Source organism: Nycticebus coucang, chromosome 22, assembly GCF_027406575.1.
Source record: "Nycticebus coucang isolate mNycCou1 chromosome 22, mNycCou1.pri, whole genome shotgun sequence".
NCBI lineage: Eukaryota > Metazoa > Chordata > Mammalia > Primates > Lorisidae > Nycticebus > Nycticebus coucang.
In genome coordinates this window covers 14,092,253-14,111,640 of record NC_069801.1, presented here as the reverse complement: position 1 = coordinate 14,111,640, position 19,388 = coordinate 14,092,253, and the positions used below count along the sequence as shown (strand labels likewise).

At 41.5% G+C, this 19,388-nt stretch overlaps 1 protein-coding gene across 5 annotated transcripts in view; it reads left to right on the top strand.

Annotated features, from left to right (window-relative positions):
• Positions 1-969: 969 nt before the first annotated feature.
• Positions 970-19,388, top strand: part of UBR4 (ubiquitin protein ligase E3 component n-recognin 4) — a 140,282-nt gene continuing 121,863 nt past the window's right edge. For 4 of the 5 annotated variants that reach the window (XM_053576401.1, XM_053576399.1, XM_053576402.1 and 1 more), the window contains exons 1-9: positions 991-1,193; positions 9,011-9,108; positions 10,840-10,943; positions 11,793-11,922; positions 12,037-12,176; positions 12,954-13,056; positions 14,075-14,216; positions 14,356-14,480; positions 19,119-19,243. In XM_053576401.1, the coding sequence (XP_053432376.1) occupies positions 1,018-1,193; positions 9,011-9,108; positions 10,840-10,943; positions 11,793-11,922; positions 12,037-12,176; positions 12,954-13,056; positions 14,075-14,216; positions 14,356-14,480; positions 19,119-19,243 (1,143 nt within the window). In that variant the 5' untranslated portion in view covers positions 991-1,017. Of the gene's footprint in view, positions 1,194-9,010; positions 9,109-10,839; positions 10,944-11,792; positions 11,923-12,036; positions 12,177-12,953; positions 13,057-14,074; positions 14,217-14,355; positions 14,481-19,118; positions 19,244-19,388 lie in introns of all 5 variants that reach the window. The other variant, XM_053576398.1, reaches the window with a different exon arrangement.

The window sequence follows — 19,388 nt, the reverse complement described above, 5'->3', positions numbered from 1 at the left end:
TTATTTCAAATGTAAAATACCCCCCCCCCCCCAAACTAAAAGGGCAGATTACTCGGCAGGTACGGATTTATCAGCCTTACAGTTGAGATCAAGACGATTTCCAAACGTGTGAGAATTCAGGGCTTTAGGAATTTCAAACCATCTCCACAGTTCTTGGGAAGATGTGCTTGGCTGACTGTAGGCCATAAACCTAGAACTTGAAGCTGTCCACCAAGATATCTCTCTCTCTCTTACGCACACACACAAACTGTCCTCACCGCATGCATACCTTTCCTTGACCCAAACAGCTTTTCGCACTCAGTTTTTGTAGTCAGATCACTCTACTGGCAAAAATCCCAGAAGTATCATAAAAAGCTTACATTCTTTCATTGCTAGTTGAAGAACGGGGAAAACGCAACCTTATGGGGTAAGCTGCAAAGCTGAATGCATATGAGAGATGGTAAGATTATTAATGTGAGTAATCCAAACATATCGAGATTTGAGCGCGCAGAAAATCAGGATCAAAACACGAGAGAGAGGCGGTGTGAGGAGAAAGCTTTCTAAACTGATGAGCCACAGTATTACTATCCGGAGCATCAGTAAGGGAAAGAAGCGAGTGACAGTGATTGGTCTCCTGTTTGCATCCTTAGCTGTCTCTGGCTGGGGCCATTGTATTCAACGATGCGTAGTCTATTCTGCTGTCCTGGACTTGCCCACCAAACCAAAACTCACCTTTTCCGGACGCCGGGAAACTACATTGCAGGTGCCTGCAAGAGAGACTCCCAGCGCGCAGGCGCGGAGGTTAACGCCCCCGCCCCGCCTCCTGCGAAGAGCTAAGTAGGAGTAGGCCTCTGACTGCCCCCTTGCCTGCTAATCCCTGGCTGCTAGAGCAAAGAAGCTGCTCCGTGGTCGCGTTTTTTGACCGACGACCGCGTCGCGTTGTCTGACGCAACGATTACGTCACTTCCGCCCCCTCCTGGGAGGCGGCGCTGGGCCGGTGGCAAGCCCCCGGAGGGAGCCGCAGTAGTACGACGGAAGATGGCGACGAGCGGCGGTGAAGAGGCGGCGGCAGCTGCGCCGGCGCCTGGGGCCCCGGCAATGGGAGCAGACACGACCCCGGGCTGGGAGGTGGCTGTGCGGCCCCTGCTGTCCGCGTCCTACTCCGCCTTCGAGATGAAGGAGTTGCCGCAGCTGGTGGCCTCAGTCATCGAGAGGTACCGGGCGGCGGCTCCGGCGGGGCGGCGCAGTGGGGGGAAGGGGGAGAGGAGGTCTAGCCGGATCATCTGGACCCGCTTCCTCAGTCTCCTCCTGCCTCTCGAGGACCCCTGCCCCAGCCACGGCGTCGGGGCTCCCGGGCCCTGGGAGACGAGGGCTTATCCAGGGTTCCTTCCGCCAATCCGTAGAGATAATCCGTGCCTCAGTTTCCCCTCTTGAGCAAAACTTTTGAGGCCGCCCTCTAGGGAGGGCGTGGCCAGACGCGTTTGAGAGTGACTTTGACATGCATCGCGCTCTTCAGGGAACGTTTACAGGGCTGCCCCTTGGGTTAAGGTCAAGGCACAGATGAGTTTGCATTTCTCGCCCGCGCTCATCCCGGTAGCCCGGGCCTGAGCGGAGCCTGGGGTTTAAGTCGGAGATCTACCACATAATTTAATAACGGTCTTTCTGTGGTGCTGTAATCACTGGGGGCACGTGCTGTTTCTGTGGCTGAAGCCACTAGTTACCAATGATGACTTTCTTTTTATGTTGCATTCTTTGTACATTTTCCTCCTAAGGGGTCTTTGATTAAAAACATTCATTTTAGTGCATGAGTCTACGAGGTCGTTTTCCCAAAGGAGTGCGACCGCTCTCCTTCCCTCCTTCCTATAAAATAATCTTCATTCTTATACAGACAAAATCATTGGTTTGCTGTTATATGGTTTTGTATCTTTGTACTTTAGGCTCATGAGAGTTGTGTGCATATGAAGGTGGTTATTTCAGAGCCCCTTTTCCTGACAGACTGTGTAGAGCAGTCTTTTATTTGTTTAACAGTAGTCTGGGGTTTTAAAGCCAGTCTCACTTTCATTTTTCGAGTGAAACCTTCAGCAGCTGCCTGCAGTTGCTACCTAGGTCGTTTCAGCTTCATGTTAACCAAAGTATATCTAAATGTTAACCAGAAGGTTAGAAATTATTACAGTATGTATTATTCAAGACAGGCCCATGATTGGATACATTGTTTATTAGAGAGCTTTTTTATTATTGTTAGGCTTGTGATACTTTGGATACAGAATATTTAACAAATTACAATAAAATCATGATTGGGTTTGGTGACTTCACAGTTAATGTTATAGATGGATTTTCCTATCCAGTCATTAAGCCTAGAAGTTTATCAAGATGGAAACAAGTACCAAAATTATTACGTTCAAATTACATAACCTCTCTTTACTGTTTTAAAACATTTGTATCAGTGGTCTTTTTCTTGAACCATAGTCGTGATTTATAATCAACCATGTTCCACTCTTTTAAGAACATGCTTCTATGTTCCTATGGAAGTGAGCTGAGTAGGTTATAAAGTCATTTTTTGACACTCTTTCCATACATCCTGTATTCTGGGACCATGCCTTTTAAACTATAATGGTCAAGTAACACCCAGCTTCTGGAAGGAGCCAAAACCAACTATATCAAACAATGTTTAATTTTGCCATGTAAGTGTTAGTGGCCCCTGCCATACCCTGTCTTTGAAAGTCTGTTATGTGTCCTCCATGAGTTCTCTGAGAGAAGTATGAGCTTAAGAATTTCCAGGAGAAATGTCTGGCTTACAAGTTCTTTACAGTGAGAACAAACAGCTAAATGTAACACGTTCAGTTTGGTGTAGAGCTGGGATAAGAAACTTCCTATAAAGGGCTAGATAAATAATTGTAGGGCATGTGGTCTCTGTGTGGACTGCTCCCCTGCCATTGTGTGTGAAAGTAGCCATACACAGTAGCTAAATGAATAAATGTGGCTGTGTTCGAAATCTTACCTATGTTCAATGAATTTGAATTTTATGTGATATTTATTTATTTTATTTTATTTTTTTTAGAGACAGAGTCTCACTTTGTCACCCTCAGTAGAGTGCTGTGGTGTCACAGCTCACAGCAACCTCCAGCTCTTGGGCTTAGGCGATTCTCTTGCCTCAGCTTCCCAAGTAGCTGGGACTACAGGCGCCCACCACAATGCCCGGCTATTATTTTGTTGTTGCAGTTTGGCCGGGGCCAGGTTTGAACCTGCCACCCTCAGTATATGGGGCCAGCTCACTACTCACTGAGCCACAGGTGCCACCCTTTATGTGATATTTAGATGCCACAAAATATTCTTTTGATTTTTTTTTTTTTTTTTTTGTAGAGACAGGGTCTCACTTTATGGCCCTCGGTAGAGTGCCATGGCCTCACACAGCTCACAGCAACCTCCAACTCCTGGGCTTAAGCGATTCTCTTCCCTCAGCCTCCCGAGTAGCTGGGACTACAGGCGCCCGCCACAACGCCCGGCTATTTTTTTGGTTGCAGTTTGGCCGGGGCTGGGTTTGAACCCATCACCCTCGGTATATGGGGCTGGTGCCTTACTGACTGAGCCACAGGCGCCGCCCGATTTTTTTTTTTTTGCAGTTTTGGCTGGGACTGGGCTTGAACCCACCACCCCTGGTATATGGGGCCGGCGACCTACTCCTTGAGTCACAGGCACCACTTGATTTTTTTTTTAACCATAAATAAATTAAAAACCATTCTTAGCTTTGAGCCATATAGAAAATGGTTTATCCTGTAGGTCATAGTTTGCCAACCCCTAGCTTAGCATACACAGATCATACCCTCCTATCAGTATTCTACTTCTCAAAAGTTTTATTTATTTGGTGTTCCAAAAAATGAAATAAAAATCTCAGAATTGTAGAAGTCTTTCTTGCATATTGAGGTCTGGCCACAGAATACAGTGCCAGATCAAAGTCAGCACTATTTAGATGATGAGGTGGGCTTTGTTTTATAGTTAATCAAAGATTTAAATATTTGTGCTGCTACTTTACTTCTGTGGTTGTCACTCCCATTCTCTGCAGTTCCCTTGATTCTTTTTTTTTTTTTTTGAGACAGAGTCTCACTGTGTTGCTCTCGGTGAAGTGCTGTGGCGTCACAGCTCACAGCAACCTCAAACTCCTGCACTTAAGCGATTCTCTTGACTCAGCCTCCCAAGTAACTGGGACTACAGGTGCCCTCCACAAGGCCTGGCTATTTTTTTTTTTATTATTATTATTGTTGTTTAGCAGGCTGGGGCCGGGTTTGAGCCCACCAGCCCTGGTGCATGTGACCAGCGCCCTAACCAGTGAGCTATGGTTCTTTTTTTTTATTATGCCTGCTATGTTTTCCTTCCTTGTCTCCAAGGACTGTCTATTTTTCTTTTCTTTTTTTTTTTGCAGTTTTTGGCTGGGGTCAGATTTGAACCCACCACCTCCAGCATATGGGGTTGGCACCCTATTCGTCGAGCCACAGGTGCCACCCTAAATCTCATACCTCCCCCCTCACCCGGTTTTTGGCTGGGGCTGGGTTTGAACCCGCCACCTCCAGAATATGGGGTTGGTGCCCTACTACTTGAGCCATAGCTGCTGCCCCACTATTTTTCTATTGCAGTCTTACTTTCTGATTCCCTTTTTGATGTCCTGGCTCCATCATGCCAGCTCTTATTTTCTGTCTGGCAGTCTATTCATCCACTGAATTCCTCTCTTTTGACTGTTGGGAATGATAACATATACTCTAGGGGACTCCCCAGTACACCATTCTACATTCTATCTCTATACTTTCCTACTTTTATAGTTTGAACTGACTTTTTAAAGAAAAGGCAGATAAATTCCTATGTCTAGGGCTTATTAAGTTTGACTAGTAACCAAACTGTGAAACAAAGGAGGAATAGATCAGCATGGATAAATTAGGAAGTGGACTCTCAAAAGTTATTAGAATTTTTTTTTTTTTTTTAGACAGAATCTCACTCTGATGCCCAGGCTAGAGTGCAGTGGCATCAGCCTAGCTCACAGCAACCTCAGACTCCTGGGTTCAGGTGGTCCCCCTGTTTTAGCCTCCTGAGTAGCTGGAACTGCAGGCACTTAACCACAATACCTAGCTAGTTTTTCTATTTTTAGTAGAGATGGAGTCTCATTCTTGCTCAGGCTGGTCTCAAACTCCTGAGCTCAAGTATTTTTCTTTTTTTTTTTTTTTTTTTTTTTTTTTTTAATTTGGCCAGGGCTGGGTTTGAACCCGCCACTTCCGGCATGTGGGACCGGCGCCCTACCCGCTGAGCCACAGGCGCCGCCCCCTGAGCGCAAGTAATAGATTCCTCCCTCAGCCTCCCAAAAGGATTACAGCTAAGAGCCACTATGCCTGGCCTGTCATGTGATTTTTTTTTTTTTTTAAAGAAAAAAATTTGAGTTTATTTAAAAGGGAGTTCATTTTCATTTCTATTGCTTCTAGTGCTAGCATATCTTTTAATAGTAGACACCACTAAAATCTCTTTAATGCTATTATTTAATACTTAAAGAAAATCTTTTTAACATGATTATTTTCCTAGGCCAGAAATGGAACTAGAACTAGTTCAATGGGGCACATGCCGTATTTGGGATTAATTAGTATAATTGTGGAATGTAGCTTTCAGTGTTAAGGTAGTGAGAGTTCCTTTCTTAACTCTGTGAAAGATGTACTGGTGAGCGTGGTCATTGAACAAGTTGGTTGACTCTTTGTACATAAAAAAATACACATTCCCCTTCCCCAATCTAGTCCTTCCTGGGTGGACCTGGCCTCTTTAAGAGTCTCTACTCCCAGATATTTGATAGAATTTAGGGCAAAGAGACCTACTTGGGAAGTGGGGGGAGGGTATAAAACATTTCCATTAGATAATGCACAGTCACACCCTAAAAATCTTGAAAAGGAGAAGAGGATACATGAATACTATGATTTTTTTCAATTTATTTGCTGCCAGACAAACTGATAATTGATCTATGGGAGTGGGGGGGTTGGGAAGGTGGAAGCCCATCACCAAAAGATAGACTATAATTGTGAGATTAGTTCATTCATGTTTCCATACGTTCGTGTCACATTCACCACAGGTTTGCCAGGAGTATGAGGGAAGTATCTGAAAGAAAGTTTTCAGTTCTTCTGTTAACACAGATGACTTTGTACGTGTATGAATAAGGGTAATGGATTTTATGTATACCTGGGAGAGTTCATGAATCTGATGAGGGGAGAGGGACTGGTGGAGTTTCTACCGTTTAATCTATGTTCTCTAAGAGGGGGAAGGAAAGTGAATCCTTAGTCTTTTATTATATCCCTCCCCATCAGATTTCCATTTCTTCCTGAAAAAACCTAGATATTTCCAGACCCTGCCAGTTCTTTTTTCACTTACACATCAAATTGGATTCTCTGACCTGGCTGCTTAGCTGCTGTTTGCCTTTGTACTCTGCATCACATTTATTTAGTATGGAATATAAAAGCTTCAGATTCTATGTCCATCAGCAGTGTTTCAAGCTCAGTGGTGCTGCTGTTGTTGAAAAGTTTATTAGAAGCAGCAGCTATTTCAGGAAGATAGCTTGACCAGTTAGAGCAAAGACATACTTTCACCTTTTAGTCTCCTTATTTTTATTCCTCTGTGTTATATTTGCCTTTAATTTCTTCATTCTTCCCTTTCCTGCCTAACTTTTTGCTCTTTGTTCCATTTTTTTTCATTTTTTAGCATCCTCTGGTGTCTTGGTGTCTTACTAGTTTCTTGGGGAATGAGAGTGGGGTAGGGAATTATGGCCCCACATCCCTTTTAGCTGACTCATGCATACTGTTCTCTAAAATCAAGACATGTGACAAGGTCCATTGCTTCTCTTTTGCCTCCTTCAGGTCTTTATAAAACTATTTTTCCCAGTTTATGCATAGTTGACCTAATCAGATTGTAAGTGGAGCCAATGACTGCTCCATTTTTCCTCTGCCAATGTCTGCTTCCCCTCCCCCAATGTCTGCTTCACCTCCCCAAGTTCATTCTTGTTTCTTTGTTGGAAAAAGGCTGTTGTGTATTTTTAGAGGAGGAAATCAAGTTCATTAAATCACAATCAAGTTACATTGAACCAGGCAGTTAGATGAATCCATTTCTATATTTTGGATATATTTCATTATCAGAATGAGAATGAAAGTAACACAGTAAGTTCATTTGGATGAGCACATTTTGTTAGATTTGGTAAACCTGTTTAGCTGAAAGGGGGGGTGGCACGTAGCTCTGAACTTTTGAAATAAATTGGATAAGGTAAATAAATTCAGTAAAATCTATCAAATTACAGAGGCAGACTGTGTCAAAAAAAATTTTTTTTTTTACAGAATGGAAAAGTTTTAGAACAATGCGTAAGAAAGTATAAGGATGGAAATGAAGGAAAAACTAAGTATATGAGGTAGAAGCAAGGGGATTTAGGTAATTTTCTGCTGAATATTCTGAGCCTTACCAACTATGTTGGTTACCAGGAACTTTTGAGTGCTGCTTAGTGTTTAAAGATTTTGTTTCCTTCTTTTATCATCTTGTCAAGTAGGGAAAAGTGATCCTTGGTGAACGGGAAGATCTTTACACATGATAGGTGCTCTGCAAATATTTTTTCTTAGTGAAGGAGTTTTCTAAGATAAGGGACTAATCTTCCATACTACCCATTTATCCTTGATAAATCTCCAAATAGCAAAGTGCTTGCAGTACCAGAGTCTTACATGTTGTTTGAGGTGACTCATCACTGACATTGACACCTTCCAAACATTAACTTGTCTTTGGCTCTCATGTTCTTTGGCAAAGGAATTGTTTTGCTGGGAATGAATGGAGTCCTCACTCTGTTTACATTTCTCTTCCTAGACTGATGTAAGGAAAGTATTTAGCCACATCTCTGCTCTTTTCATTTAATAAGATACGTTGTAGTCTTTTCTTTGCCTTTATGTTTCATCACTTATGGATTAGTATCTGATCTGATACAATGACTTAAATGTATCCAGCCTTTAGACCTTGTTGGGTTCCAGATTTTTTTTTTTTTTTTTGAGACAGAGTCTCACTCTGTCATCCTGGGTAGGGTGCCATGTATCATAACTCACCGCAACCTCAAACTTGGGCTTAATTGATTCTCTTGCCTTAGCCTCCCAAGTAGCTGGGACTACATGTGTCCACCACAACACCCAGCTGTTTTATTTTTAGAGATGAGGTTTTGCTCTGGCTTAAGTTGGTCTCAAACCTGTGAGCTCAGATAATCCACCTGTTTTGGCCTCCCAGAGTGCTAGGATTACAGGCATTAGCCACCATGCCCAGTAAGCGGTTTCAGATTTTTTTTTTTTTTGCAGTTTTTGGCCGAGGCTGGGTTTGAACCCGCCACCTCCGGCATATGGGGCTGGCGCCCTACTCCTTTGAGCCACAGGCGCCGCCCGGTTTCAGATTTTTTTGAAAGAAGGCATTTCCTCAGCTAAAGATAAGGGATGTAGTTTTAAAAAATCACTGTTGTGATCTAGCTTTAGGTAGAGTGGGGGGACGACTGGAACCTGGTGAATTTTGGGTTTAGCAAAGATTATATAATTTCTTACCTTGAGCTGTTTACCTTGAGTTGCTGATTCTTTATAAGTTACTTACTGGCTAGCCTTGTTTAGTCTTCAGAATGGGTTATGTTAATCTGTATTCCCATTAATAGTATTTTTTGAGTGCTCGGGTGTACTCCCTTTTGGCCATCAATAATGAAGGCATTGTTAGCTTTTGTTTTTGCCAATCAGTAAAATAGAACAAATTGGTATCCCATTATGTTTTTACTTACAGTTCTAAGTGAGTTGAAATTATTTTCTATTTATTAGCTTCTGGTTCTTATTAAGTCTGATAACCTTGAACAAGATATTTAATTTTAATTCTCTAAGCTTTACTTTACCAATCTTGAATATAGGGATGCCAGGTAAGGTTGCTAAAAGTATTAAATAAGGTAATGTTCATAACGGGCTGTCTGGCACATAGTAAGCACTAAGTACATCTGATTTTTTTTCTTTCTTTTTTTGGGCAGTGAGTCAGAAATCCTGCACCATGAGAAGCAGTACGAGCCATTCTACTCATCTTTTGTTGCACTTTCCACACACTATATTACAACAGTTTGCAGCCTCAGTAAGTATTCCACTCTTGTCACTCCCTTTTGAAGGCTTGTGAATAGTGGGATTGTTTATCCTCTTGTTAGAGTGTCTGAACAAGTTGTTAAGGAAGTCTATGTTTTAGCACTCCTAAGTTGCTCACCCAGGAATGGAGACAGCTGTCAGCTAGGATGAGGCTCCCAAGGATCCCTTACCTAGACCAACCAAGTAGCACCTGTGGCTCAGAAGGGTAGGGCACTGGCCCCATATGCTGGAGGTGGTGGGTTCAAACCCGGCCCCAGCCAAAAACTGCAAAAAAAAAAAAAAAAACTACGGGGCTTAGACACTTGCTTCATAACCATTGTCACCCTCCCTTCCCATCTTGATCAGAAGTATTTTATTGAATTCATACAAATAATTACTAGTGTGTTAATTTCTTGGGGGTGGAAGTAGGTAGATACCCTGTTTCCCCGAAAATAAGTCTTATTTTAAGGTGTGCTCCCAAAGATGTGCTAGGTCTTATTTTCAGGGGACATCTTATCTTTCCTGTAAGTAGGTCTTATTTTCAGAGGATGTCTTATTTTCGGGGAAACAGGGTAGTAACCTCGAGTTAGTGGCCACAAACTAAAGCTCTGTCGCTTACTTGGTTTGAGGGGGAATGTGAATTCTTCTTTTGTGTTCTCTGATATATAAGTTGATTTTTACTTCAGTTTGCCATTTTCTTCATTTTTTTTTTTTTTTGGCCTAAAAAGTGATTAAGCCCATTTTACATTATTTCTGAATTTTTGCGTTTTCAGTTGTTTTAAATACTAACTCATAGTTCTGAAGAATTCTTATTACTTATTTACTTGAATTGTTTGCTACACAACTGAATTGAAAAGAAACTATAGAGTTGCTGAATAGTCTTTCACGATTTAGTACTATTTATTAGAGGCACTGACTACTGGTGGAAGAATTACTTTTAACTTGAAGAAACTTTGTGTAGGAAGCCCCTTTGTAAAATGTCATTTTAGAATCTGGGAAAGGAGAAGTAGTGTAGTCTAGTGGCTAGAAGCATGAACTCTAAAGGCAGACTGCCTGGATTTGAATCTTTTTTTTTTTTTTTTGAGACAGAGTCTTAAGCTGTCATCCTTGGTAGAGTGCTATGGCATCACAGCTCACAGCAACCTCAAACTCTTGGGCTTAAGTGATTCTCTTGCCTCAGCCTCCCAAGAAGCTGGGACTACAGGCACCCACCACAACGCCTGGCTATTTTTTTGTTGCAGTTGTCATTGTTGGTTAGCTGGCCTAGGCTGGGTTCGAACCCACCAGCTTGGGTGTATGTGGCTGGCGCCATAACCACTGTGCTATGGACGCCGAGCCCTGGATTTGAATCTTAACTCTGACTTTAGGCAAGTAATTTAATTTCTCTGTGCTTTCATTTGCTCATTTATTAAAAATAGGAAGAGGGTTTAATAATAATATCTGCCTCATTGAATTAGTTGAAGGATTAAATGAGTTAATACATTTGCAGTGCTTGGCACTTAATGTAATAAACTACATAATTTTATTATAGTTATCTTAATTTCCAGTAAATTCCAGATAAATTGATCTATACACAGTTTATTATTATCAGTGCCAAAATACCTTTGTTTGTCCCTTGGGTTTTTGATTCTGAATAATTATCATAGCATGATAGAATGTTGGACATAAAGTGCAATGTTCCTTTTGCTTGCTTGATTGCCTGTGGGGCTGAGCAGTTGGAGATTGAAATTTATTACTTCCTCAGTTCCCAGGAACCAACTTCAGTCGGTGGCAGCAGCCTGTAAAGTTCTAATTGAGTTTTCTCTCTTGCGTCTGGAGAACCCAGATGAGGCTTGTGCCGTGTCTCAGGTGAGTGTGATGGACCCTTTTCTGGCTCTTACTTTGAAATAAGATTGTGACTAACTAGTGGAATTGATGGAGAGTGGGTGGCATAGAGCAAAGGTCAGTAAACTTTTTCTTTAATGGATCAGATAGGAAATCATTTCCAGGCCACATGTTACCTATTGCATTAGTCAATTCTGTCTTTGTAGTCTGAAAGCAGCCTGGACACTACGTAAACTAATGAACATGGTTGTGTTCCAGTAAACTTTATTTACAAAAACAGATGGCTGAATTGGAGCTGTAGTTTGCGACCCTCAGGTATATAGGCTATAGAGCAGCTGTTCTCAACCTGTGGGTCGCAACCCATAGGAACTGTATTAAAGGGTCGCGGCATTAGGAAGGTTGATAACCACTGCTGTGGAGTCGTTTTCAAGCATTGCAAATTGACACACATATAGGAGCCAGGCAGGTAGCAGAAAATGAGTAAAGTATGCTAGTTGAGAAGGTTGTGGGCCCCAGCTAAAGGGGCCAGTCACTATTTGGCTCTAGTTGCTTATTGCTATGGGGAAATGGAGGTGCATATTTGCTGGATTTTGTGAATTATTGAGAAATGTGAGCAACATGGATTTGTAGAATCCTTCCATTTTTAAAAAGTTAGCTGTAACTTTGAATATTAAAAAAAAAATACTGTGGGAACAGTAAGCCAAATCTGCAAGGTAGATATGGTCTGAGGCTCATCAACTTTTGATCTTTGCTTTAGTGTTTTTCCCTCAAACTGTAGATCCTTATATGAACCTAAATTTGGCCCTGCGTAGGATTCCCAAAAGAGTAGAGTCTTCTGAAAGATATATTTGATTGAATTTGTTTTCTTTTCAGAAACACTTGATTCTCCTAATCAAGGGTCTGTGCACAGGCTGTAGCCGACTAGATAGAACTGAGATTATCACATTTACTGCAATGATGAAATCTGCCAAGTTGCCACAAACAGTGAAGACACTTTCAGACGGTGGGTGTTCTTTTGACAGACCTGATTATGTGGCTACCCTCATGGTTGATGTTTTCCCTTTTTTCCTTCCAGTGGCACTCTGCTCAGCACTTTTTTTGGTTTTGCATTTTACAGTGGAAGATCAGAAAGAGCTGGCCTCACCAGTAAGCCCTGAGCTGAGGCAGAAGGAGGTGCAGATGAATTTTTTGAACCAGCTGACCTCAGTGTTCAACCCTAGAACTGTTGCGTCACAACCTATCAGTCCACAGACTCTGGTGAGTTCCTTTAGCTAAATGTCCTTCTCTCCCTGGGGTTTGTTTAGAAGATAACACAAAAGGAGAAGAGCAGTGTATTTTGTTTGTGATGTAAAATGATACATGTGCAGGGCGGCACCTGTGGCTCAGTGAATGGGATGCTGGCTCCATATACCGAGGATGGCAGGTTCAAACCTGGCCCTGGCCAAACTGCAAAAAGGAATAATAGCCAGGTGTTGTGGCAGGCGCCTGTAGTCCCAGCTACTCAGGAGGCTGAGGCAAGGGAATCGCCTAAGCCCAAGAGCTGGAGGTTGCTGTGAGCTGTAAAGCCACGGCACTCTACCAAGTGATAAAGTGAGACTCTGTCTCTCTAAAAAAAAAAAAACAAAACAAAAAACGATATATGTGCCTATAGAAGAAAAAATATTGAAGAATGTAAAATGAGTAAGTAAAATTCATCCAACCCTTTTAGTGCACAGTTAGTGCTGTTTTAATGACCATTCTTCAGAGCATTTCTCAGTGTAAATGAACAAAGAATGTGTACAGTTTTCCATTAAAGGGATCACTCTATACTAGTTATAGAGTACATTTTAAAGCTATATGTTTTTTTCTCTTCTTGGAAGTTTAACCTGTATTTTTTCAACATTTAGTGAGGAATTTTCCCTTTGTTAACTGGGGAGCCTGAAGAATATCCATGGAGCACCTGCTTGCTTTTGACAGATGGTCTGATTCTGAACTCCAGGGCAGCAGGCAGTGGTCAGATGATAGTGTCTTGATAGACCCCGTGTTTCTTTTCAGGTGGAAGGAGAAAATGACGAGCAATCATCTACAGATCAAGCTTCTGCTATCAAAACCAAAAATGTGTTCATAGCTCAGAATGTAGCTAGTCTTCAAGAGCTTGGTAAGATTCCCAGCTGTTGTCAGAAAGCTGGTTTTTCTGCTTATAAAAATTCTTTAATTGTGTTTCTTTCTTTTTCTTATTTATTTATTATTATTATTTATTATTTTTTGTTTTTGGTAGAGACAGATTTTCACTTCATCACTCACGGTAGAGTGCCGTGGCATCACACAGCTCACAACAACCTCCAACTCCTGGGCTTAGGCGATTCTCTTGCCTCACCCTCCCAAGTAGCTGGGACTACAGGCGCCTGCTACAACAACTGGCTATTTTTTTGTTGCAGTTTGGCAGGGGCCGGGGTTTGAACCTGCCACCCTTGGTATATGGGGCCGGCACCCTGCCCTCCGAGCCACAGGCGCCGCCCTATTTATTTATTTTTTGACACACAATCTCACTCTGTTGCCCTGGGTATAGTGAGATGGTGTCGTCATAGCTCATAGCAACCTCAAACTCCTGGGTTTTAGTGATACTCTTGCCTCAGCCTCCTGAGTAGCTGGGACTGCAGGGAATCGCCACAAAACTGGGCTAATTTTTTTTTTCTTTTTTTTGAGACAGAGCCTCAAGCCGTCACCCTGGATAGAGTGCTATGGCATCACAACTCACAGCAACCTCCAACTCCTGGGCTCAAACTCCAATTGTCCTGCCTCCTCCTCCCAAGTAGCTGGGATTACAGGCGCCTGCCACACTGCCTGGCTATTTTTTTGGTTGCAGCTGTCATTGTTTGGCGGGCCTGGGCCAGATTCGAACCCGCCAGCTTAGGTGTATGCGGCTGGCGCCTTAGCTGCTTGAGCCACTGGCGCTGGGCCAATTTTTTCTATTTTTTTTAGTATAGACAGGGTCTCACTCTTGCTTAGGCTGGTCTCATACTCCTGAATTCAGACAATCCACCTGCCTCGGCCTCCCAAAGTGCTAGGATTACAGGCGTGAGCCACTAGGCCCAACAAGTGTGCTTCCTTCATTTGTAGGAGAATAAAACAGCAGAGAGACCTGTTTGTAAATTTATACCTTTTCATTAATGTAGGTGGCTCAGAAAAGCTACTACGTGTGTGTTTGAACCTGCCGTATTTTCTACGCTACATCAATCGGTTCCAAGATGCAGTGTTAGCTAATTCCTTCTTCATCATGCCTGCAACAGTAGCAGATGCCACAGCTGTTCGTAATGGGTAAGGTGCTCCACAGCACATGTACTTTATATTCCAATCAGAAAAGAAATAACTGGTTAATTATCTGGTACACTGATTTTATAGAAACAAGTCATTCTAAGATATACTTGTTGTTACAGTTTTCTCTGTTATGTTCTAGTTTTCATTCACTGGTGATTGACGTAACTATGGCATTGGATACCCTTTCTCTACCTGTGCTAGAACCTCTAAATCCTTCTCGTCTACAAGATGTGACAGTCCTCAGCCTAAGTTGTCTTTATGCAGGTGAGAAGTTATTATCTTTGGTCTCATTTTTCTCAGTCGAGCATGAGTATACTTTCAGGAAATCATGAGAATTCTTCTGAGTATCCTACTCTCTCCCTCTTTACTTGTTTCCTTCCCCCAGGGATCATCTAATATTGTATCTAGGTGAAATAAGGTTTCAGTAGGAATCGTAAATGGTCTATCCCTATCGTTATAACTGTTGGCATTGTGTTACATGCATATTTATTTCGCAATATGTGCAGATATTAAGTATCTACTATATGAAAAACAAGATGCCAAGGACTAATAGGATGTTGAGATGAATGACATGTAGTCCCTACCCTCAAGGAGCCTACACCTGAGCAGTGGTGAACAGGGCTGAATAGTTTAACATAAAACGGGACATTGAAGGCAATAAGAGAAATACAGAATATTTTTGGTACTCAAAGAAGAGAGAGGTTGAATCTTGCCGTGGGGACAGATTTGAAGAAGACTTCATGGAACAGGTGGTATCTGTTTATATTGATAAATATGAAGAATGTTCTTTTTCTTTCTTCTTTTTTTTTTTTAATTTTAAAAATGTTATTTTACAAGGTCCCATAAAATCCCCTTTCTTCCTGTTGTCTTAGAAGTGGGGCCTGGCAGCTGGTGTTTACTCTTCTTTAAGTTATTATTAAAATGACTTTTTAACCCAAGACTGATCCTTGGTTCAAATTCCAAGACATACTGTATTCGTGGTATGTCTTGGAAGGGAAGTATATAGCAGTTTCACAAGTTCACTTGGTGTTTACTTGGTTTACAAGTGAGGATTTAAACAGGCAGTCTTGGAAACCTGACCTTGGGAGCACCAAGAAATTGCTGAGGTTGGTTTGTCTCCCTATGTTGTTTGAATACATATGTGTAAAGAGGAATATACAGATAAAAGCATCTGTGCTTTCAAGGACCTTATTGTCTTTTAGAGGATGTTAGTGAATAACATTTATATGTAAAGAAACTGAATGAGAGGTAAGGAGAAAATGCTATGGAAGTTTAGAGAGCTCACTATCAGTTAGGAAAGGCAGTAGTCACAAAAGACTTGTTTGTTCTTTTTTGTTTGTTTTCTTTTTCACCACCTTCCCCACTCCCTTGTATCTTACAAGACAAGTAGGAGCGTATGGTGGCTGGTGTCTATACTCCCAGCTACTTGGGAGGCTGAGGCAGGAGGATTGCTTCAAGTCCAGCCTGAGCAATATAGTGAGACTCCATCTCTTAAGTTAATAAATGACTAAATAGTAGAAAATATTTATATGGGGCGTGGTGGCTCATTCCTGCAGTCCCAGCTGAGACAGAGAGATTGCTTGAGCCCAGGAATTTAGGTTATAATGAGCTTATAATTTAGGTTATAATTCCGCCACTGCATTCCAGCCTGGGCAACACAGTGAGACTCCATCTGTTAAGAAAAAGACAAGTAGTTGTGTTTTATCTTTCATATGAAAGTGTGGGTGATTATAAATTGGTTTCATAAGAGCACTGAGTACATTGGATACTTTTCTTTCATTCTTGAGATACTTTACTAAGGATGAAGGAAGGGGATGGAGGGGAGGAGGAGGTTGGATGGAGGGAGGGTAACCGGTGGGACCACACCTATGGTGCATATTGCAAGGGTACATGTCAAATCTATTAAGTGTAGAGCATGAATGTCTTAAGTAAGTGAGGTGAAGGCCATGTTAACCAGTTCGATGTAAGCATTCCAAATTGTATATAAAATCAGCACATTGTACCCCATAAATGCATTAATGATTTATGTATTTATGACTTAATAAAATAAATAAATTTAAACATGGTAAAAAAAAGATATGCACAACAGAAAGTCTCTTACAGTTATATAGTTTTGGGGGTTACTGATTTTTAAAAATCATTTTGTTGACTTTAGTTATTTCTAGGACATTTTCATTTCTTTTTTAAATGATTACATTATTTAATTAGTATATTTATGTGCACTTGAGACCCCTTTTGTTCTAAAATTCCCAGAAATCTCCAAAAGTAAAATTTTCCAAACTTGATCTAGATCCATCGTCTTTCTTATTTGCATTTTAAGTCTATTAATTGCTTCAAATACTTTTGAGAAAAAACAAAAATGCATAAATTTCAAGAAATTAAAAGCATTATGGTTTAATTTCCTTTTGTAAAAAAAGACAAGTAGGATTTCAGCTTGGTTATTTCTAGGCAGAGAAAAAAGCAGTACCAAAAGTATCCTAGAGTTTGGTGGAACTGTGTGAATGTGTTTGTGTGTGTGTAAGTCTGTAGGCTTTACGGGTATTCATGGGTATCCTATCATTGGACAGAAAATAGGACTCAGAAGTGCAAGCTGAGTCATTTAGATCATATCCTGTACAATAGAGACCGTTAAATCTTCTGAAGTATGACAGGATCTGAGTTATATTTGGGAAGAACATTCAGGCAATAGTGAGCAGGATAGTTTGGTGTGGGGGGAAATATTAGAGGCAGGAGACTAGTGAGGAGGAATTTGTAGTAGTTCAGGCAAGACACATCTAGGGCCTGAGCTAGAGCCGCAGCCTTAGAAAGTCGAGGACACATGAGGATGAACTCTCTGCAAGCTGGTTTCCAGGGCTTACTTTCCTACTGCTGTACCTTTGATCTTGCATTTTTAAATTTGAGGTTTATTAATTTTGATTTTCAGGGAATTTTGTGACCCTCATATGGATCTCAGTGTACTCAGGCAGTAAGTGATTAAAATGAATAAGAATTAAAGATTCCTTAAAAATTCATAGTTTGACAGTCCCAAGTCTGCTTTATTTTTGAAATTTGATAACTTGGGATTTGATTTAAAGAAACTGATTTGACTTTGATGTCTTTGAGAAATATCAAGTATGGGATTTTTTTTTCATAATTTTAAAATTAAATTTTTTTTTTTTGCTGTTGTTGTAGAGACAGAGTCTCACTTTCGTGCCCTCGCTAGAGTGCCATGGCATCACACAGCTCACAGCAACCTCCAACTCCTGGGCTTAGGCAATTCTCTTGCCTAAGTCTCCCGAGTAGCTGGGACTACAGGCGCCCGCCACAGTGCCCACCTATTTTTCTGTTGCAGTTTGGCCAGGGCCGGGTTTGAACCTATTACCCTCAGTATATGGGGCAGTGCTGTACCCATTGAGCCACAGCCACTGCCCAAAATTAAAAATTTTTTAAAGGGTGGCGTCTGTGGCTCAAAGGAGTAGGGTACTGGCCCCATATGCCGGAGGTGGCGGGTTCAAACCCAGCCCTGGCCAAAACTGCAAAAAAAAAAAAAAAAAATTTTTTTTTTTTTAATTACTAGATTTTATTTTTAAGGCAATTTTATGGACGGCGCCTGTAGCTCAGTGGCCACATACACTGAGGCTGGCGGGTTAGAATCCAGCCTGGGCCAGCTAAAAGAACAATGACAACTGCAATAATAAAAAAAACAGCCAGGTGTTGTGGTGGGCGCCTGTAGTCCCAGCTACTTGGGAGGCTGAAGCAAGAGAATCGCTTAAGCCCAAGAGTTTGAGGTTGCTGTGAGTTGTGATGCCATGGCACTCTACCCAGGGTGACAGCTTGAGACTCTGTCTCAAAAAAAAAGTAAAAGCAGTTTTATGTTTACAGAAAAATAAAGATTGTATAGGTCTCCTCTCTTATAAGAAATTGTATATACTTCCTCTCCATGCAGTTACCCCTTTAGTAATATCTTGAATTCGTGTGGTGTATCTTTTATCATTAATGAACCAATGTTGGTACATTATTATTAACTAAAGTCTATAGTTTATTTGGTATTCCCTTTTTGTGTTTTTGTAATTTTGCTGGTTTTGACAAATGTATCACGTCATGTATCCGCCATATCAACACAGAATAGTTTCACTGCCCTACAGATCTGCTGTGCTCCACCTGCTCCTCCCTTAACCCTTGGTAGCCACTTATCTTTTTATTGTTTCTGTAGTATAGTTTTACATTTTCTGAAGTACTGGAGTCAGATAGTAAGCTGGCTTTTCAGATTGACTCTTTTCACTTTGCATTTAAGGTTCCTCCATGTCTTTTCTGGTTTGATTGCTCATCTCTTTTTTTTTTTTTTTTTGAGACAGAGTCTTACTATGTTGCCCTTGGTAGAGTGCTGTGGCATCACAGCTCACAGTAACCTCAAACTCTTGGGCTTAAGTGACTCTCTTGACTCAGCCTCCCAAGTAGCTGGGACTACAGGCACCCACCACAACGCCCAGCTGTTTTTTTGTTGCAGCTGTCATCGTTGTTTAGCTGGCCCAGGCTGGGTTCGAACCCGCCAGCCTCGGTGTATGTGGCTGGCACCGTAACCACCGAGCTACGGGCACCACTTGCTCATCTCTTTTTATTGTTGAGCAATATTCTGTTGTGTCGATATACCGCAGATTATCTATTGACCTATCAAAGGATATCTTGTTTGCTTCTAATTTCTGGCAATTACAAATAAAGCTGCAGTACATATATATGGGCAGTTTTTTGTGTGGACTTAAGTTTTCAGCTCATTTGTGTGGTAAGACTGTATTTAGTCTTGTTTTTGTTTATTTTCTGTAATCAAACCATGGAATCTCATATAAGTGGGGTGTGGTTTTGTTTCAGCTTTGCTGGGTTCTTGGGAGTACATCATGTTTGGGACTGGTTGATCTTATTTTTCAGGTGTGAGTGTAGCAACCTGCATGGCCATCCTTCACGTGGGTAGTGCCCAACAAGTGCGGACAGGGTCCACGAGCTCCAAAGAAGAAGACTATGAAAGTGATGCAGCTACAATTGTCCAGAAATGTGTAAGCCGAATGTCTGGGAATAAGGGAGCCTTGATTCCCAGGGAATGAGGGAATATGACCAGTTGCACTTTCTTCCTTGGTAGAGGAGAGGTCTTTTTTATTTTTATTTTTTTTATTTTTTGAGGAGAGGTCTTAGACCAAGTAT